This window comes from Hemicordylus capensis, chromosome 4 (genome assembly GCF_027244095.1).
Source record: "Hemicordylus capensis ecotype Gifberg chromosome 4, rHemCap1.1.pri, whole genome shotgun sequence".
Lineage (NCBI taxonomy): Eukaryota > Metazoa > Chordata > Lepidosauria > Squamata > Cordylidae > Hemicordylus > Hemicordylus capensis.
This window is the reverse complement of record NC_069660.1, coordinates 154,696,113-154,718,126: the sequence shown is the minus strand read 5'-3', so window position 1 is coordinate 154,718,126 and position 22,014 is coordinate 154,696,113. Positions and strand designations below refer to the sequence as shown.

General features: G+C 45.6%; 1 protein-coding gene across 10 annotated transcripts in view; it reads left to right on the top strand.

Moving 5' to 3' along the window:
* Window positions 1-22,014, top strand: part of CACNA1E (calcium voltage-gated channel subunit alpha1 E) — a 673,520-nt gene that overhangs the window by 503,081 nt on the left and 148,425 nt on the right. For all 10 annotated transcript variants that reach the window (XR_008306367.1, XR_008306368.1, XR_008306369.1 and 7 more), the window contains 3 exons: window positions 7,027-7,142; window positions 15,110-15,163; window positions 16,651-16,737. Coding sequence is in view for 7 of the 10 variants with exons in the window: in XM_053247018.1 (XP_053102993.1) it covers window positions 7,027-7,142; window positions 15,110-15,163; window positions 16,651-16,737 (257 nt within the window). In the remaining 3 variants the exon portion in view is untranslated. The remainder of the gene's footprint in view (window positions 1-7,026; window positions 7,143-15,109; window positions 15,164-16,650; window positions 16,738-22,014) is intronic.

Genomic DNA, 22,014 nt, shown 5'->3' with positions numbered 1-22,014 from the left:
ATTTGGGGTTTTCATGAGCTGTACGCCATGATCATCACAATTATAACAAATTAAGGCTTGACTTATCTCGCTTTGCATGTAATGCGTCTGTCTCATATATCAGTTTCACCTTTTAATTTGCATTACTGAAATTAATGGACTTTTGCGCGATATTCTAATTTTCCGAGTTTCACCTGTATAGCGAGGCTGGTCTCTGAGAGGTATATTTCTCAATGAAATGTTGCAAAATATGGCAATGATCAATCGTAGCGTGACCCTCTGAAACCAGCCTGCTTGTCAGCCAATTCACCCTTGCCCACCAGCCAATGCTTTGATTTCCAATAAAGATGTCTAGCATATATCTTGCTGTAACGATCAAACCCTGATCAGCCCCTCCTCTCCCCTAAAGAGTGAACTGGAAGTGAACCCTGTCCTGACTGACAGGCTGGTGACCTCCAATGCTCAGCCAATCAATACACCTGGTGGGTGGGACCTAGGAGACCATGAGGAGGAAGAGAAGGGTTCCTTTGTTTTTGAAGCAGCTAGGCTGGAGGGGATAGGGACAGGTGGAACGCTTAGTGAGGAGCAAGGAAGTTTTGCTGCCTCGTGGTCAAAAGCTAGCCTGGAGAATTCTCTCATGGAAGAACCTCTGCACATCCTTGAGAGACAGGATTGCAGGAAGCTTGACTCTCATCCAGTGTTGGGTGAGTTTGCAAGGAAAAGGGGATTCAGTCTAGGGAAAGTTAGTCAGATTTTGCATCAGAAACTTATTTCTTTTGAGTGTGTTGTATATCCCTGATACCGTATACTGTTGTGTTTTCATACATCCATGTTCTTTGCAACTGGGTAACCACAATTTTGTTACCGCCTCAATGTTAATTGGAGTTACACACCCCAAAAGTGTGCTGCCCAATATTATCTGGGGTGCTTTTTGAACTATTCTTGCAGCTACTGAGTGTTTCTTTTAACTGTAACTAAAAGTTGAGAGAGACTCAGATGGAAGCTGCCTTTAGTATTTTGAATAAAGTTTATTGTTCTTTGTTTTTTGCAGTTTTAACAGGCCTCTTTGAGTGGATTTTAACTCAGGAAAGGGGGGCTGGGAAGGGTTTTCTGTGGTGCAAAACACATCTCAGATCGTTCAGCAACCTACCAGTTTTCTCACCATGTGTAAGTTTGCACATAGAAGGTTTTTGTACTTTTCCAATAGTAAGAGAACGAGAGTTTCCCTGGAATTTCTCCCAAGACCTGGGTGAAATTAATAATTGGGTGTGGTGGCAGCGTATAAACTACTAGGAATACAGGAAGGTAAGGGGAAAGCCTTTGTTCAGAAAGCATGGAGAGCATGATTATGCATATTTCTTCCCCTCACATGGGCCTTTCCGAAATGTTAGTTCAGCTGTTACTTGTTACTATCTTATTAAGGAGTTACATTTAGGACTGGGCCACTGCTTTTGATAATTTTTTTTGTCAGATCCCTCATCCCTCCCAGTTTGACAGTTTTTTAGTGATTACTCCTGAAGTGGTCACCTATTCAGGAAGCGCTCTCTCTCTCTCTCTCTCTCTCTCTCTCTCTCCCTCTCTCTCTCTCTCTATATATATATAAATATTTTATATACGTGTGTGTGTGTGTGTGTATATATATATGGTTGTACGTGGCAAGCCTCACCCACACAGTGCTTTACCAATTGGAAGTAACAAAACAGAAACACTGTAGTGATTGGGCAGTGGGGATTCCATATGCAGATAGGGAAGAGGAGCAGGTAGGGGGCGAGTGAGTGAGTGGCGGGGAGGGGGTGAGTGAGTGAGCGGGAAGGGAGTGAGCGAATGGCAGGGAGGGGGCCAGTGAGCTAGCGAGTGGCAGCGAGGGGCTGAGCGAGCGGTGGGGAGTGGGCGGCTGACACTAAGCAATAAAGCAGGGGTTGTGGTGGAGGGCAAGGAGAGCAACAAAGTCCTAGTGCACAGATGATCTGTGCGGGTTCAGCTAGTATTGTTCTTATTCTGAATGGCTTCAATGACATCAGTAAGCATCCAAATCTGATTCACTACATAACAATATGCCGTGGGATCCCCATATGACTAACTGAGGAAGAAGATGACAATAGTAATTAGGAGGCAGAAGTTGTACCAAAGAAGCAGAAGTAGACAGAGGAAATTATAATGAATGGAATTATTATTGCTGTGTTTTAAAATGGTCAGTATTGTCACAGTTAAGAGTTTTTCTTGAAATATTTCTACCCTCCCACGGAAATTGAAATGGGAAAATATTCATCATTGTTCTAAATATATTTGTCATGGTTTTTATTTCTTTTCATAGATACTGTCATGGAATATTATATATTAAAAATAGAAATTACATCTAATTCTTTGTAAGTGTTTATCTGAATGGGCCAACCAGGGCTTTTTAGCCTACTTTCCAGTAGGCTTATGAGATCACCAGGCATTCCATGTGTGTGTCTGTGTGTTCGTCCCGCCCTATCAACTTCACTACACCTGGACCAACATGAACCAAATTGGGTACAGTTGTAGGGACACATAGGGACACCTCAACAGTGTAGTTTGTGATGATGTCATCCACCCCAATTCAAGATGGTGGATGCATAAACTTTTGAGGTGCAAGTGGGCTAACTTGTGAACTGCCTGTTTTGAACCAAATTTGCTACAGCTGTAGAGACACAAAGGGGTGCCCCAATGGTGTCGTTTGTGATGATATCATCTACCCCGATTCAAGATGGCAGATGCATAAATAAACTTGTGGACCATCTAACTGATTTGAACCAGATTTGGTACATTTGTAGTGAGTGACACATAGGGACACCTCAGTGGTGTAGTTTGTAATGGAATCATCCACCCCGATCCAGGATGGTGGACATGTGGACATTTGAGGTGCAAGAGGTCTAACTTGTGGACCACCTAACCAATTTGAATCAAATTTAGTCCAGTTTTAAATAGTGAAAGGAAAGTAGGCAGATTAATTCTTACTAGAACAACTTGTTAAAATATGCAATCAGGCACAAAATGTGCAGTTCCAAAAATAAATAAATGTGCAATTCTAAAAGAAAATTTCTGCTGTACAGAAATCAAAGTCACTACAAAAGTTGTGTTATATTAGAAGATGTAAAAATAGATTACAGCAAAAAGAAAAGTAAAGTGGTCTACTAAACCTTGATCAAACATACCCATTTCTCTTCCCTTGCCAAAGATGCTTCCCCCAGACTCTTCTGCTACTCCTCACAGTCTTCACCAGTGAATATAAAATTCTTCTGCAATAATGCTGTCAGATTCCCAGAAATTTCTGCCACTCTGTGTAGGCTTCTAAATGTCATGGAATGTGACTCCAGAGGAACAACAGAGTATGTGTGCATAGGCAACAGAGTATGTGTGCATAGACAAGGAAAATGCACAGATGTGTGTTATAGTGGTGCATGTTACACATGTGAATTACACACACACAGCATTGTGCAGTTCTGAATTTTCCTTTTTAAAAGCCCTGGGTCAATGTGCCTCCATTTTAAGAGCCAGACAATGAGAGCCCAAGCAGAGGAAATGCCTACTGCATCCTTGGAATATGCCTGTTTGTTTGTTTTTAAAATAATAACAGGTTGTTCTAGTAAGAACTAATGTACCTACTTTCCTTTCACTATCCCTACAACTGAACTAAATTTGGTTCAAATTGAGGTCCACAAGTTAGATCTCTTGCACCTCAAATGTCCACATGTCTGCTGTCTTGGATGGGAGTGGATGACATCATTACAAATGTAACTATTTATTCATTCATTCATTCATTCATTCATTTATATTCAGCTCTTCCTCTAAGGAGCCCAGAGTGGGGTACATAGTTATGTTTCTCCTCACAACAACCCTGTGAGGTAGGTTACTCACCTACCTTGTCTGTCACAACAACTACACCAAATTTGTTCCAAATCGATTAGACAGTGCTCAAGTTAGTACACTTGCACCTCAAAGGTTCACACATCTGTCATCTTGGATTGGGGTGGATAACATCATCACAAACTATGGCACTGAGGTTTCCCCATGTGTCCCTACAGCTGTGGCAAATTTGGTTAAAAACAGTTAAGTGGTTCACAAGTTAGCCCATTTGTGCCTCAAAAGTATATGTGTACACCATATTGAATCGGGGTGGATGACATCATCACAAACTACAAAGTTGAGGTATCCCTATGTGTCCCTACAGCTGTGGCAAATTTGGTTCAAATCGGTTAAGCGGTTCACAAGTTACAGCTGAAGCAAATTTGGTTCAAATTGGTTGAGCAGTTCACAAGTTGCGGTGCAAGCGGTTCACTTGCACCTCAAAAGTTTACACGTCTGCCATCTTGAATCAGGGTGGATGACATCATCACAAACTATGCCATTGAGATGTCCCTGTGTGTCACTCACTACAAATCAGTTAGATAGTCCACAAGTTAGCACACTTGTGCCTCAAACATTCACATATCTGCCATCTTGGATTGGGGTAGATGACATCATTACAAACTATTCCATTAATGTTTCCTCGTGTGCCCCTACAGCTTTAGCAAATTGGTTAGGTGGTTCACAAGTTTGCCCACTTGCACTTCAAAAGTTTATGTATCTGCCATCTTGAATCGGGGTGGATGACATCATCACAAACTACCCCATTGAGGAGTCCCTATGTGTGCCTACAGCTGTACCCAACTTGGTTCATATTTGCATTGCGAAGTTGATAAGCGGGGACACACACACATGGACACACAGAATACCGGTTGATCTCATAAGCCTACTGGGAAGTAGGCTAAAAAATGCAGCTGCATTGGGCCTCAACCTGGACTGAACTGCAGTGGGAGAGGGCTCTAACTCTTTGCCCCTACCATGATCCCAGCCAGGATGCCCTCCCCTGCAATTGCTATTTGCCCTGGAAGAAAATTGATGACAAATCCTATTGGCACCAATAGGAGCATTTCTCCTGGGGCAAAAAGCAGCCACAGGGAGATGGACAATCCAGATCGGGGCTGTGATGTGAACAATCATAAAATTGTTATAAACTGTTATAAAACTCTCTTCCTCACACCAGGGTTTTGATCTGTTACCCACTCACTGGTGTTACTTGGCGGGAGGGGACAAGCAATTCGTAAGCACTTGCTTTTTGTAGAATTGTTTGATCATCAGATCCTTAATGTGGGGTGGCGATATCTGTTAGTGACCTGGCAACTCCATCCTTTTGCAGAGGCGGATCAATGGAAACTCGTGTTTCTGTTGAAAGCAATCACTGGTTCCATAGCTGGGCTGTGCAGGCAAAGAGAGAAAAAGTGTGTGTTCATTTGGATAATCAGGATTATTTTTCATTCTTCTGCTTTTTTTTCCGTACTAGGGTGTCAGCTTTGCAGATGTGATGGGGAAGAAGGCAGAGTGTTGTGTGGGTTCACAGAGCTTCCTTCTCATGTGGATTGTGGTTACCAAGGGAGCCTGAGTATTACCAGGGGGACCTTGATTATGCTCCCGCTCCCTCTCCTGCCTCCCATCAGCCCACCCTTCCACACCTTCAGCAGATCCTGTGATTATGCAGCAAGGCTGCAGCAAAATATATTTCCTTTGAATAATGCATCCACGCCCCCACCCCATTAGCAACCCTTCAGCCTGTGTGTGTGTGTGTATGAGAGAAAGAAAGTCAGTCTTTTTGTTTGCTGAGTGTCAGTGCACAGCAAATGAGTGGAATTATAAGCATGTTTTGGAAAGGTAAAAGAGAAGTTCAGTCTGGGCAGCAGGGAGGCAGAGGCCCTGCCCTCTGAATTATGTGCAAGTTTTGCCTTTATCTGCTGTGCGCTTCCTAATTCCCTGGACTGCAGACCAAGGCTTTCTGGCTTTCAATAATGGCTTTCAAAACCCTCCTCCTCTTTCTGCCGCTTTTTGCCAAGGTTGCCTGCGAAGCACTATTTTAGCCCTCCCACATGTGCAACCCACACCATTTAGAGTTGTCCAAAGGCTGCTAGGAGGAATCAAGGAGTACAGGAAGCATCCTCCTAGTAAAGCACAGTACAAGGACCAAATGAAATTACTTGAATGAGATTACTTAAAGCACCTTTACAGTTGTGTGCTTGTTGGTTTTTTAACTCTAAATAGCAACCTCAGGGGGAGTAAGCTTGGACCACAGCATGTGGAAAGGACTTTAATCCTTCCACCACCATTCCAGTCCAGAACAGAGCTCCCTGTGGCTGCCTTAGGAAGATGAGTATTTGCCCCATAAGATAACTCTGAAAGGGGAGGCATCTGTTTCAGGGGTTCCCAACCTTTTTAAACATGTGTATCTCTTCCTTTGCAAACCTTCAGCTCAGTGCCCCATAGAGATTTTAGAGTGAATATATATATACAGTGAGTAGATATATAACTGTAACATGTAAATGTTACAACTCAGGCTGCTCCAGTCACTAACTTGCATCTAGACTACATTACTCATGAGTACTCCTGTTGAAATTAATGGGACAAGTTTGGGAATATGCAGTACTAATTTTCTGAAGCCTATCGTTCAGGCTAAGAGGAGGGGCACACTGATTTTCAGAACATAGCTCGCCACTCGGGAGCAGAGGACGAGAGACGTCACCCTACTCCCTTCCTTTCTGCAGCAGACACATTTCTGAGGATGTGTCGATGGGGAACAAAGAGTGTGGGGGCAGCAAGGGTAGGCAGGAGAGCTCTGAGAACCCCCTGGGAGCTCTTCATGTACCCCTAGGGGTATTAGTAACCTGTTGGGAACACCTGATCTATTTTTTTTCCTATTTGCAAACTGATTCTAACAGTAGACAACTGAGGATGCAGTTGAGGGGAGACATTGTGCAGTAGAGACCTCCAACTTCTGAGTTCCATTCAAACCTCTGGCAATGACACCCAGTTGACTTCTATTTCTGAACTCATTGTTTTTCTCTCCAAAATCACCTCAACATGTTTCTCTCATGCGCTAACTCAGCCTTGTCCCCTCTTCACTGTGGCTGTGTCACTGGACAGCCCACTGTTGCAGTGGTAGATGTTGGAGTGCAGAAGAGCCTTCTCTAACTGAGTCCTCACTTTTCACCTTTACAGGGAATTTGCCAAAGAGAGAGAGCGGGTGGAGAATCGCCGGGCTTTCATGAAACTGAGGAGGCAGCAGCAGATTGAACGTGAGCTGAATGGCTACCGAGCCTGGATAGATAAAGCAGGTAAACACAGGCCTGAGCAGTGGTGCCCCCAGAGCTGGGATAGTATGTACAGCTGTTGAAATGCCACTTTAGTAGAGCAACAGGCGTCTGCAAAGAGCTGCAACATACTGAAAGCCTTTACATACACTCACTATTTGTGCCTTGAAAGTGCATTGTTATTGTGTACAGTAACAGAAAAGGCAGCCAAGTGAGTTGTAGAAACCTGAGGGAAAAACAGAGGAACACACATCATCTGTCTGTCTATCTATCTATCTATCACATTTATAGACCACCCCAACCAAAGGCTCTGGGCAGTGCACAACAAGTTTAAAAAGGCATAAAACAAACACCCTCTAAAACACACTACTAAAAACAATAGAAAAACAATTTAACAATTCAAAATCATTTAAAACCAATTAAAATGCCCCCAAACAATTTAAAAACCTTGGAAGGCCAGGCCAAACAAATAAGTTTTCAGGGTTCTCTTAAAGGCCAACAGCGAGCCTAAACTGTGGATATCTGCTGAGAGTGCATTCCATAGGCCAGGAGCAGTTATGGAGAAGGCTCGGTTCAGAGTCGCCACCAGACATACTGGTGGTAACTGAAGACGGACCCCTCCAGATGACCTCAACATGCGATGGGCATCATGCAGAAGAAGGTGCTCTCTAAGGTAGCCCAGACTCAAGCTGTTCAGGGCTTTAAAAGTAATAAGCAGCACTTTGTATTTTGCCTGGAAACATATGGGCAGCTAGAATAAATGTTTTAAAACACCCTGAGCCATTTTTAGAAGGGCGTATAGAAATATACATAATTATAACTCAAAGTATGCAGTCAAAGGATTGGCTCATTAATTCAATTCAAACTATGAAATTCAGAGCCCCACGCCAACACTTGTGGCTCCCATTGCCCTCATAGGATTTCTAGGTCACAATTCTGCCATCATGGTAGAACCCAGTCTGGCAGAACTGGCCCTTGTGTGCATCTCCCAGAGGTAAATGAGCTCTTTTAAGGTCTAGACCGGGCAACCCTATGCCCAACTGGCTCCCTCGCTCTCATTCTTTAAACATGTTTCTCAGACCACTGTCTCTTTCCTCTGTCTTTTCCTCAGGTTCCTAGAACTCACTTGGCTACCTGTTCTATCCCTTCCCTTCAGTCATCTTTCCTTTGAGTTGTCTGCCTGTTAACTTCCCCCATCTTTTGGAATCACCTTCCAATTAGTTGCAGTGCTCAAACAGGGGCAAAGAGAGGGGGTCTTTAATTAAATCCACAGGCCCCACCGCTGACTCCTCCCCCCCATTTTAGCCAAACCATGGCTCTTCCCAGTAGACCTATAAAAATGGTAGCTAAAGATGGACCATCATCTATGGGTGGGGATCCTTCTGAACCCCCTGTAAAAGCTTTGTTTGCCTTTCCAACTATTCCTTTTTTTCTTCTTCTTGCTTATGAGGCAGTGTTCTCTTCTCACATAAACCTGCACTGTGAACATGTTAGTGTTGACAGCTATGTTTCCTGTGCATCTGGATTGTTTGAAGACACTCCATACCACCACACCAGCTCAGTCAAAGAATGTCAAAGTCTTCACTTCAAACAATACAAATAATGATTGCTATTGTATTTTTAGTATGGAATGTGATTGTGCAAATTCCATAGGGTATATATTATTGGATAAAGTTGTTAACATGATTGGTAATGCAGCTCCTCGCCCTATTACATTAGTATCTCAAAAATGGCCATTTTTTAACCTTTAAAACAAAAACTAGCTGACCCCGCACAGCGCATCTGTGTGCTCTTTGGGGCCGACGGTTTCCTCCCCCCCCACCTTCTGCCCCAGTCTCCACTTCCTGACCACAGCCAGCCCATGCCGGGCCCAGCCACCTCTCCTCCACACCGCCACTTCTGCCCCCCCTTTCTTTCCCCCCTCCTGGGCCTTGCATCTGTGGCCAGGCTGGGCTGGGCCCCACCTCTGGCCTCAATGGCCAGGCCTGCAGCTGCTGCGGTGACCAATCCTCCTGGTGTGCCTCAGCCAATCAGGTGCCTCCGCCACCCAGCCAATCAGCTGGGCGCTGGGACGCACATTCCAAGGCAATCCCAGGAGAATTAAATATATAGAAAGTTCTGTTCTTTTGAAGGTTATTTTTTTCCTAATTTGTTTGGAGGCTGTGTGTTCTGCATGGCACACCTGCATAGGAAGGTACACCTGGCATGAATTATTTTTATGTTGCTCAGCTATGTCATACTGTTTTTGAAACCCTTTTTTCAACTTAAAAAAGTGCTTACAAGGCATACATGTGGCGATAGGCAGCAGCAGTTGGGCACCACCCCTTCCTGCCTTCGGAAAGAGAAAGGAAGAGGAGCTGCTACCACTGTTGCTGAGTCTTTCAACAGCAACTCCTCCCCTTCACACTGGCCAGTGAGCTTTCTCCCAAGGACCCCTGTGTCATCACAGCCTATTGGTCTATCAGGAAGATGGGAGAAGGAGAAGCTGTTGTGCAAGTTGAGGCTGCAGTGGCATGGAGCCTTTCGGATGCTACCATTTGCTGACGGGCAGTGTCCAGTAGAGAAGGCAGTGGCAGCTCAGTCAGTTTGCATTACTCCGTCACAAAGAAGTTGGCCCGGTGGGCGGATGTTGGCTCTTGGACCCATGCCCAACCTGGCCCATCCATGCCACCGGCACTGATAGGTTAAGCTGTTGCTGAGATGTCATTTGTTCCAGTTTCACATAATAGTTAAAATAAGGGTTGGGCACATTCTCAGTGGAAAGGAATGTGACAATTTTTCAACATAGTTGAGAATAGTCAACCCTGCCTGGGTTTCAAATCAAACTCTTAAGATTATCAGGCATTGAATCTCTTCTTTCTTGCCTAATTTAATGCATGAAATGCATGTGCTCTGCCACTGAGTTATGATCCCATGCACTCTGCATGGGAATCCCATTTTTGTGCCTTCTTTATGGCTGCCCCAGATTGTTTTTATATGATAAGTGACAGGGTAGATTTCTCCATCCCAGAATAGCCCCCAGTTACCCCTGGGGAGAGTAATGAACTAGTTGGGCAACAAAGATCTGGGAAGGTACCCGGTGGTGATTTTATTCCTATAGAACTGATAAAATCTGGGTTCCAGTCTTAGCATAACTTTTTACATTTATTAATCAGACTGCATGTATACCTCATGGTTGGGGCTTGTCTATAATTATTCCAGTTGTTAACAAAGGAAGCAAAACTGACCCAGCTAATTATAGGCCAATTAGCCTCCTCTCTATAATTGGTAAACTTTATGCTAGACACCTGTATCTGAAGCTCCTTGATTGGTTCAACCAAGAAAGTGTACTGGCAGAGGAGCAGTCAGATTTCAGAGTTGGACAGACTACCTTAGACCAGGATTTGGTCCGGAGGCACCTAATAATCTATATATTTAATTCTCTTGGGACATGTGTGCCCAAGATTTGGCGGCGGAACTCTCGCGACACACTGTGAGAGTTCCAAAGTGAGGACTGAGGAGGAGAGGGGAAAGAAAGTGCCGGCGGGAGGAGGAGGGGGGAGAGAAAAGCGGCAGCGGGCGGGGGGAGAGAAAGGCAGCAGCGGGCGGGGGGAGAGAAAGGAGGCAGAGGGGGAGAGAGAAAAGCTGCGGCAGTGGCAGGTGGATGGGAGGGAGAAAAAACAGCGGTGGCGGGGCCCTTCTTGGCCGCCCACCGCAGCTCTGTGTGGGGGGGGTGAGAACAGGAGGGGAAAGGGCTGGAGAGTGCGGGGCTGGAGGGAAGGGGAAGAGAGGAGAGACGGGGGCAGGAGGAAAAGGGAGGGGAAAACAGCAAGCCCCAAAGCGCCACAGAGATGCTCTGTGCGGGGTCAGCTAGTAATTATTAAAATTTTAATAATTTTAAGAACTTGTTTTAATAATTTTATTCTATTGTCATGTATTTTAATTTGTGACTTTTAAATATTTTAAATTTTCTACACCACCATATATATATGGCACACTGATTGAGATATATATATCTCAATCAGGCGGTATAAAAATATGATAAATACATAAATACATAAATAAATAAGTACAAGAATAAGCCAATGGGTGCATTGTATGCCACCTTTTTTGACTTCAAAGCAGCCTTTGATCATATTTCCCATGATAAATCATGGGGGAAATTATGAAACTCTTCAATTGACTGAAGATTACTTCTCTTAATAAAAAACCTTTATAGAGACTCTCACTTAATAGTGTGTTGTAACCTGTAGGGACATCTAACAAACTTCATTAGTGCAGAATGTGGGGGATGGGGGTGTCTGGCAGAATTGTATATTGGCCCCATTATTGTTTAATTATTACATTAGTGCTATGATGGATAGACTCTCTAATTTGGAATTTCATCCGCCAAAATTGGGCAGTAGACATCTAGCCATTCTCCTTTATGCTGATGATGGTCATGGTCTCTGGTTGGGATGAGAAAAATGCTGAGAGCTCTGGCTGACTACTGTCATGGAAACTTGCTTTCCGTCAATTATCAGAAGACATAGGTCGTAATGTTCACCAGAAAAACTATTATGCATAAATGGCAAATTAATGGGGTCAGTGTAGTGCAGACAACATAGTATAAATATTTGGGGGTCATCTTTCAGGTGACAAGTAGCTGGAAAGAACAAACTACGTCCACCAAAACAAATGCTCAGAGATCAGCTACTGCAATTTTGCGATTATTTTTATCTTCATGGGATAGATATGTTCCAGTGGCCATTAAGGTTTTTCAAATCAAAGTAATTTCACAGCTTCTTTATGGCTCCCAGATTTGTATATATAGTGATTTCCATCCACTGGAGAGGGTCCAGTCTAGATTTCTTAGGGCTATTTTTTTCAAATCCCTGTTGTGTGTTTAATGCTAAGTTGTGACTGGAAGCAGGCCTGTTAAGTTTGGAGAACTGTGCTTGGATCGATATTTTTATCTTTTGGTTGAAATTGATTTATTTTCCTTCTGGGTTAGCCCCCTTAATCTTTCTGATTGGATGTATTTAGATGTCCATCTGATGGATGTCCTTCTGACTGGATGTATTTAGTAACTGAAAAGCTTAAATTATATGGTTTGTCAATGGAATATCTGCTCCCTCTGGGTTATAACGCCAATCTGATCCTCAAGCCAGTGGTGTACCGGGGGAAACGGTGCCCAGGGCAAGCTCTGCCCCTGAAATTGCCCCCCGCGCCCCCCCATACCTGAGTGCACACCCCTCCCCGAGTGAGCGCGGCAGTGGCGGGAGTGAGCGCGGCGGTGGCGGGTGGTGGCGGATCATCACCCAGTGCGGTGGTGGCGGGTGGTGGCGGATCGGCCAGTGCGGCGGTGGCGGGTGGCAGCGGATGAACTGCGCAGGCACGGCTGTGCAGTTGGGAAGCGACGCCGGGCCAGACTGCAGGCCTTGGCGTCGCTCTGCTGCACTCGATCCGCTGCTGCCGCCCGCCACCTGCCACCCACCACCGCCACACTGGGCAATCCGCTGCCACCCGCCACTGCCGCACTCGGCGATCCGCCGCCGCCTGCCACCGCTGCGCTCACTCCCCCCACCGCCCGCCACCTCCGCGCGATCCGGGGGGGGGGGGGTCGGGGGCATGCCACTTTTTGGTGCCCCCCCACGTGACCCACCAGAGTGGCGCCCAGGGCACGTGCCCTGCCTGCCCCCCCTATCGTTACGCCCCTGCCTCAAGCAGAGCATTATTGCTATGGAACACCAGGTAGATCTAAGTCGGGCATCAAGCTACATCAGGTTTTGGGTAGGGCTGTGTGAAACGATTCAGGTACAAAATGATTTGTACCCGAATCTGGCCGATTCAGGTGACTTGTAGACAAAACAAATCACCCCTGTCCTCAATTGCCCAGATTTGGGTACAAAAATATCACCCCAGAATCAGACCCAAAAAAATTCAGAGATTCACACCTCCATTTTGTGGCTAAAGTGGGTTGGGTGGTAGTGCCCAATGGGTAGAAGAAAGCTACCACCCAAATTTCAAAGAAATTGGGCAAAGGGGTGGTTTTTAAAGAATTTTTGAAGTTGGCACATCTTTAAGCTTTTTCCCATAGGGAATAATGGGGATTTCAGCAACCTTATAGCTCCACATGGGGGGCACCAGGGTGTCCCAGAGCAGGTTGTAGAGGGTGGTAGTGCCCAATGGGTGCAAGGAAGCTACTACCCATATTTGAAGAAATTTGGCAACGGGGTAATTTTTAAATGATTTTGGAAATTTACGGGTCTTTAAGCTTTTTCCTATAGAGAATAATGGGGATTTCAGCAGCCTTAGTTATAACTCCCTGGGGGGTGCACCAGGGTAGCCCAGAGCAAGTTGTGGTGGGTAATAGTGTCCAATGGTTGCAAGGAAGCTACCACCCAGATTTCAAAGGAACTGGGCAAAGGTTATTTTTAAAGATTTTTTGAAGTTGGCATGTCTTTGGGGCAGATTTGAGGCAGAAAGGGGGTTTATAGGGCAGAAGAGTGGGTCAGGTGGTAGTGCCCCAATGGGTGTCTGCTACCACCCAGATTTCAAAGCAATTGGGGAAAGGGAATTTTTTAAAGAATTTCTGAAGTTTATGCATCTTTAAGCTTTCCCCCACAGGGATTAATGGGGATTTCACCAGTCTCATAACTCCACTTGGGGGGCACAAGGGTGGCCCAGAGCGGGGTGTGGTGTAGTGCACATAGGGTGCCAACTACCTCCAAAATGACTAGCCCATGGGGCACTGGGTTTTGATGTTTCTGAGGTGTTCTTCTGAGAGTGGATTCAATGACAAACATTGAATAACTCCCCCTGGGAGTTATAACTAAGGCTGCTGAAATCTAACACAGGCTACCTAACATATGTTTCCCTGGCTAAACCTTTGCCCGAAGCCAAATCCCTGGCTTCCTTCCTGAACTCACCAAATCCATGGTAGAGACAGGATTGTTTCCTGCAATCCTGTCTCTCAAGGATCTGCAGATGTCCTTCCCCTGAGAGAATTCTTCAGGCTAGTTTTTGACTATGAGGCAGCAAGAGCTCCATTGCTGCTCTTCACTAAGCCTTCCACCCATCCTCTCTCATCTCCTGCCTGGATGCTTCTGAGAATAAAGACCCCCTTCACTTCCTGCCGGCAGGTCGTGTGCTGAGTGGCTGATCCCCAGAGGTCACTGCCTGACAGACAGTACAGGGTCCACTTCCAGTTCACTTTGTAGGGTAAGGGAGGAGCTGATTGCTACAACTCCAAATAGAGTTTTAAATAGAAGAGCCCCTCTCTTAAAAGTTGGCCATCCCATAGATTAGGATCCCTCCAGCTCATATTCCCGACACCCTGGCCATTCCTCTGCTGGAACTGTCAGCCTCCTGTGGCAGCTTTTTAGTAAAAAAAAAAAAAAAAAACTATCAGGAGACTGTTCACATGTCTCCTGCAAAATGTCTAGTTTGACTGTGGAGTAAAGCCATCATAAGAATTGGCACCCCGAGAGACTGGGCAGCACTGATTCTGTCTGCCTGTTAGTTACAGCTAATCCTCTAAATTCAGTGACCCTCACGGGCTGGGAAGTAACCAGTTTCTCTGCCTGGTCAAGTATCCCAAGGCTGTGTGTGTAGGAATCCAGTTATTTTTGGAGCTATAGATTGAAATTATTTTTTGTTTTATGACTGTTTTAAGGTGTTGTTGTAATCCATTATTGATGTTCTTTACATATAATAATGTAAGCCACTTTAGGGGTCCCTGGAGAATCAGCAGGCTGGGTGTAAATCCACAAATATAATAAGATGATTGCGTGTATCTGTACACTCATATTGCTCTCTAATGCTGGAGGTATTCCATTTTGCGATGGTTATCTCCAGTCTCATTGTATGCCTTCTCTTATATTTCCTGGCTTATTTCCATGTGATCCTTCTTTCCGTCATTTGCTGTTTGCTTGAGATCTGAGATAGTATTGTATGGTCTTGTTTCATTGATACACTAAACAGTTTGCAATCATATGCCTAACTGTTCATCTGAATGTATCTTTATGCAGAGGAAGTAATGCTGGCTGAAGAGAACAAAAATTCTGGCACGTCTGCCTTAGAAGGTAAGAAAATGCCGAAAATCCAATATTCTGTTACTAGCATTGGATTTACAGCTGCTGCTACAAGTATACAATATTTGGGAAATAAGCACACCTAGGATTGGAGATGGGGTGGAACTAGATGCTCTGGGGTAAGCAAGCCGCTGCTTCTCTTTCACAGGGCTTTCCGTGGATCTCTTCCCCCAACCCTACCCCGTCTGTAACTTCCAGTTGTGTTTCCTGGGCAACTAGAGTGCCCAGGAAGAGGGTTTGCAAAGGGAAAGTGGTAGATGTAAAAAGGTTAAGCCTGCCACTTTCCTTCTGCAGCTAAGGGTCAAACTAGAAATAACGTGAAACATGCTTTCATTTCCCCATAATCCCTTTTTTGTTTGTTTTAAACAAAACAAAAAATGAGCCTTGTGGGGAGGATCCAAAGCAAGTCTACAGCACAGGGGAAGTGTAGTGTAACCTTCCCCCTGCACCTTTTTCCTAACAAAAATCCCCCCTGAAGCTACTGTTTGCCCTGGGAGGCAAGCTGCAATGCAAATAGTTGAAAAAAGAGTTGCCTCTACAGGGCAAATAACAGCTTTGGTGGTGGCGGCAGTGAGTGATTTTTGTGGGAAATTGGCATGCTGGGAAATGTTAACTCCTCTCCCCTGTACCACAGTCTTGACCTGCTTCCCCCTGAGCTGTTGACAAAAAATAATAATAAAAACAGAAATGTGGCCATTGATAACACATTTCACATCATGTCTGCTTTGTTCCTGACTTGCTCTTGGTTTCAGTAGTGCAAGTGCTCCCTGCTTTAGTTTCCCTGTGTGTTTCCTTAAGGGGTTTTCCTTAAAAGAGAAAACATACTTTTATATGGAAGTATTGCTGGGTTTTCTCCTGCCTCAGGCTATGCTGAAAAGGGGCCGCATCTGTGTCCTGCCCTATATTCTAATCTGTGTAAACTGTCTGTGAGCAGAGCAGGTGATTCATACTTGAAGTGGGAACCAACTCTTGTTTGCCTATTTATGCATTTTAGACATTTGACAAAATGTCTGCCATTATGACGGGCAGCGTATGTGTGGATTTAAGGCTTAAATATTGGAATGACCCTGGGATCAAGTTACATGTAGCAAACATACACACAACGCAGCACACGCACACGCACACACTGGGATCTCTTTCAGTAGGGGCTGGGACAGGGATAGAAGGCAAGTTTGCTCTTGTTGCATCTGTGTCCCCAAGTGTATTGCTTTATTCCCCACCCTATGAATGAATGGGATTTGTGGACACTGTGGAAGTGAAGGCTGCTCCCTACTCTGGTGATCATGGCCTTTGAGAATTAAGCCTGCTCCTAGCTGCATTGTCCCACCTTTTCATGTGTATTATTACCCCATCTTAAGTTCTTTTTCTGAGAGGGGGGGAGGGGGGGAGGCCGACGGAGGGAGAGAAAGGATTGCTTGTCATTGTTATAGCAGATGGGTGTGATGGTCACTCTTGCTCCTCTTTTCTTCTCTCCCCAGTACTCAGGAGGGCAACCATCAAAAGGAACCGGACGGAAGTCATGAATCGGGACTCTAGTGATGAGCGTGTGGACATCTCCTCTGTGGGTAAGATGCAGCCAGTAGGTGCAAAGCCTGGGACTCCTGCTCCAAATCCACTTCTTCTGCAGTCTAGAGCCATTTCTCATTTTTCTGAGCAATCGTGCAAAAGACTACCTTGCCAAAAAGGGTGAAACAGCAACATGCAAAAAGAATTGGAGAAAGTGTATTGACCTGCCCAGTGGCCAGAAAGGACAACTCTCTCTCTTGGTTCCAGGATTGCAAAGAGTGCCATGCAGTCAACCGGGAGGCTCCACCACTGTGCTGCTCCTATTACCACCACCCTTCAATATTTTGTGGGAGGGAGGGAGAGAAAGCACAACACCTAGTCCTGCAAGCCGAAACTTTCAAATGACACCCCCCGGGCCTTTAGGATGGAGTTCCCACTAGTGGTTATAACTAAGGCTGAATTGAAAGTTCTTGGAACTGAGAACTTTGGGTGGGCTGGGTGAAAGGGGAAAGTGAAACTGGAGGGCAGTTTTGTGATGGGCAGCTGCAAAATGAGCCAGAAAGTGCAAGTTGCTGGTTAGCAACAGCCCGGGATTCTTTTCTTTCTTTTTTTCTTTTCTTTTTCCATCACTGCTTGTGATGGTAGCAGGAGGACTCTTGGGTGGCTGCCATTTCTTCCTCCAGATGCACTGGACATAGTATTGTCCCAGGGCATTCTGGGGAGGGACTACCATTTAAAAAACAAAACAGAACAGTGACCATCAGTGGGAGGGAACATTTCCCCCAGAATGCCCTTGTTATCCCACTCACTCACACATATATAGCACCCGTGCATGAATCTGTGCTTTTAGTTCACTTGGCTCACAAACCAAACCTACAAGTGTGCATAACAAACAATCAAAGTCTGGCCACAAGCAAATGCCAACATTAGGGTACTTTGATTCAGATACGAGGCTTTTTGAAACAAAGAAATAATGCTTGTTTATATATCAGAAGCGCAGTGCAAACAGTAGTATTTGGCAACCGTGGTAGCACAAGCAATAAAGGAAGTTCCCACGGACTGGACAAGGAGTGAGGGGGAGTGAAGTCTCTAACTGCCTAAAAGCTTGTGTTGGAATGTTGTCAGAAGGGGATGGGAGGAGAATAAAGAGTAAAGATAGAAAAAGGAAAGATCACTTACTAGTCCTTTCTGCTGTTTCGTGTATAATGCCAGAAGGGAAGAGGGGTCCTCACAAAAGTTTTGTCGAAGGAGGGCAAGGGGTTGCAGCTGTAGATGCAACACCCAGGTTTCCGTGGGTCTGTGTGAACCCACAGTCTAGCAAGTGGGAGAACTGTGTTTCCCAGGCAGTCAGACACAGAAGTTAGTCCATGACCAACCCACTTTGAGGAAGGCTCAGCCTTGAAGGCTTCTATCTGGGGGTTCCACTCAGGAATCTCTCTTTTCTATTCAGGGAGTCTGGGACTTCTCAGGCAGTCAGACAAAGTGATCTCATGCAAGCTTAGACAGAGAAGGGATCCAGTTTGCCAAGAACATCCAGGGCACAGTACAAAGCTCGGTCCCCACAAACTGTCCCTCACAAGGAGTGCTCAAAGTGTAGTGATTTCAGCATTAGACTTGGACTCATTCAGAGGCTCTGTAACCCAATGATTCAGCTTAAAGAAGGAGGGAAAGGTGTGGTTGCAGGTTCAGGCATCTGAGTAGCTCCTCGGGAGCAGTAGCCAGTAGTTTGCACCACAAAACTCCAACAGCACTCGCAGCCTTTAGGGAGGAGAGCTGGTCTTGTGGTAGTGAGCATGAATTGTTCCCTTTGCTAAATAGGGTCCACCTGGTTTTGATGGGAGACTACATGTGAGCACTGCAAGATACTCCCCTTTGGGGATGGGGCCAAAGCTCAGTGGAAGAGCATCTGCATGCTTGCATGCAGAAGATCCCAGGCTTACTCCCGGCATCTCCAGGTAGGTCTAGGAAAGATGCCTGCCTAGAACCTTGGAGAGCTGCTGCCAGTCTGCATAGACAATACTGAGCGAGATTGACCAATGGTCTGACTCAGGATAAGGCAACTTCCAATGCTCCTTTGCATTCAGGAATCTTCTTCAGGAACAAAAAGAGTAGCACATGAAAAGGGGATACAGCACCTTTTATAAGGTACTGTCCTGTGCAAGATCTGAATGGTGGGGAAATGCTTAATTCAAAAACAGGTTCAGGGGACCAGACCTTGCAAAGCTGCAGCTGTGTCCATAAAGTGAAAGACCAGAGCAAAAGGGTAGGGATGTGCATAAAACCGGTTCTCCCGGTTCGGTTCGGATCCGAACCGGGTCCGAACCGGACCAGGGTGGTTCGGTTTTGGTTTTGCCGAACCACCCCCCCGGTTCGGTTCGGATCTCAAAAAATAGCTGGTTTGAAAGGGGACCTTGTGTTCTACCTGCCACCCAAATTTCAAGTCGATTGGACCTTCCTCTGATTTTTGGCGATTTTTTAAAGTTTTAGTGACTTTGGGGCAGTTTGGGGGCATAGCATGGGATCTGGGCAAAAGGAGTGGGGTGGGGTGGTAGTGCCTAATGGGTGCAGGCTACCACCCCAATTTCAGGGGGATTGGGCAAAGGGCTGATTTTTGGTAAATTTCTGAAAATTTCATGTCTTTGGGGCAGATTGGGGCATATTGGGGCAGAAAGTGGGGGCTGGGGCAGAATAGTGGGGTGTGGTGGTAGTGCCTAATGGGTGGAGGCTACCACCCCAATTTCAGGGGGTTTGGACAAAGGGGTGATTTTTTGAGAATTTTTGAAGTTTTAGTGACTTTGGGGCAGTTTGGGGGCAGAAAGTGGATCTGCCCCAAAATAGTGGGGTGGGGTGGTAGTGCCTAATGGGTGGAGGCTACCACCCCAATTTCAGGGGGATTGGGCAGAGGGCTGATTTTTTGAGAATTTTTGAAGTTTGGGTGTCTTTGGGGCAGATTGGGGGCAGAAAGTGGATCTGCCCCAAAGGAGTGGGGTGGGCTGGTAGATAGTGCCTAATGGGTGGAGGCTACCACCCATCCCCAATTTAAGAGTGATTGGGCAGAGGGGTGAATTATGGTGAATAGAAAAGGTGTGAATTCTCATTCTATCATAGCAAATGAGATATTTTTCAATTAAACAACTCTCATGACCCCACTTTCACTTTTTCACACTTTCCTTTACTATGAATAATATGAGGAAGTAATCAATTTAGCACACTTCACCTTATGAAGACAAACCTCATACAAATAAATTCACCATAATTCGCCCCCAAACTGCCCCAAAGTCACTAAAACTTCAAAAATTCTCAAAAAATCACCCCTTTGTCCAAACCCCCTGAAATTGGGGTGGTAGCCTCCACCCATTAGGCACTACCATCACACCCCACTATTCTGCCCCAGGCCCCACTTTCTGCCCCAATATGCCCCAATATGCCCCAAAGATATGAAATTTTCAGAAATTTACCAAAAATCAGCCCTTTGCCCAATCCCCCTGAAATTGGGGTGGTAGCCTGCACCCATTAGGCACTACCACCCCACCCCACTCCTTTTGCCCAGATCCCATGCTATGCCCCCGAACTGCCCCAAAGTCACTAAAACTTTAAAAAATCACCAAAAATCAGCCCGTTGCCCAATCCCCCTGAAATTGGGGTGGTAGACTCTACCCATTGGGCACTACCACCCCACCCCAAAATTTTGCCCCTGGGCCCCTTTTTACCCCCCCGAATCGATTCAGATTCGGATTCGGATTAAATCCGAATCCGAACCAAATCAAGGGTGATTCGGGTGACCCAGATTCGGGCACAAAACAGAACAGGGGTGATTCGGTTCGGGTCCGAGCCAAATCACCCGAAATCCCAAATTGCACACCCCTACTAAGCACACACACAGAGAAGAAGCAGGAGGCGGAGTGTGGATTCTATGATAGCATATTAGAGTGGATTGATGGTGTCTCATTGAAAATCTCATTTGCTATCATAGAATCCACACTCAATACCTCAGAAACAAGAGAACCCTGTACCCATGGGGGTGCCCCTACCAGAGATCCCTGTACCCCATGGGTTAGAAACCCATGGGGGTGGTTGGCACCCTATGTGCACTACACCACCACTTGCTCTGGGCCACCCCAGCACCCCCATGTGCACTTATAGGGCTGCTGAAAGCTCCATTATAACTTATTATGAGGAAAAACCTTAAAGACGCGTAAACTTCAAAAATCACTTAAAAATCACCTCTTTGCCCAATTCCTTTCAAATAATTCTGATAGCTTCCTTGCCCACCCTAGGAACTACCACCCACCACACTGCACTCTACGACACCCCTTTCCCCCCGACGTGAAGCTATACATTTGCTGCAATCCTAATTATTCTCTATGAGGAATTCAAAAACACTTAACAATTCACCAGTAATCAGAGGAGTGTCCAATTGCCTTGAGATTTTTTGGGTGGTAGGCACCCATGCCTGTCTACCACCCACCCTGCTTTTGTGCTCCTAGGTCCTCCACAACAGGGGATATGGACTGGTTTGGGTCCCATTATACTCAATGAGAAAAATAATTAAAAATATTTCAAATATTCATAAAAAATCATAGGGGTGTCTGATTGCTTCAGGGTTTGCATGGTTGTTGGCACCCATGAGTGCTCCACAATAAGAAATAATGGCCTGGTTCGGGTCCCATTATATCCTATGAGAGAAAAATAAAAATATTTTTCAAAAATTCATAAAAAATCGTACGAGTGTCCGATTGCTTTGGGGTTTGGGTGACAGGTACCCCTGGGTGCCAGCTACCATCTGACCAATTTTCAGCTTTCTGAACCGATCCGAACCGGTCCAAACCGGTTCGAAACGAACCACCCCCAGTTCGGTTCGGATTCAAACCGAACCAGGGGTGGTTCGGTTCGATCCGAACCTCCGAACCGGAACCGGTTCGGACCCGAACCGGTTCGCACATCCCTACAAAAGGGCTCTATTGTCGTACATATCTAGGCTTAGATTCATGTCTTTGATTGTATTCTGGTTGAAGACTACTTCTCAGATGCCTCTTAGCACATTAACATGTATTTTGTCCATCAGGAACTCAGGCTTCTTCAAGGATGCACACGACTCAACAGCAGGGAGCCTCCCATTTCTAGGTGGCCTTTCCACCAGTTTAGCTTTGCACAATATTTCCATCTGATGCATTGTAAGGCCAATTTCCTCTGTGGCATTGAATGCCTGCTTATGCTGGGGTGCTTCTAGTGACAAGCTGTAGTTTCCCAATATGGGTAAAAGCAAAGAGGAAAGGGAAAAGCAGTCTGTCTGCTAATTCCCTGGAATGTTGATGTGTCTGGGGCATTCCAGGGGA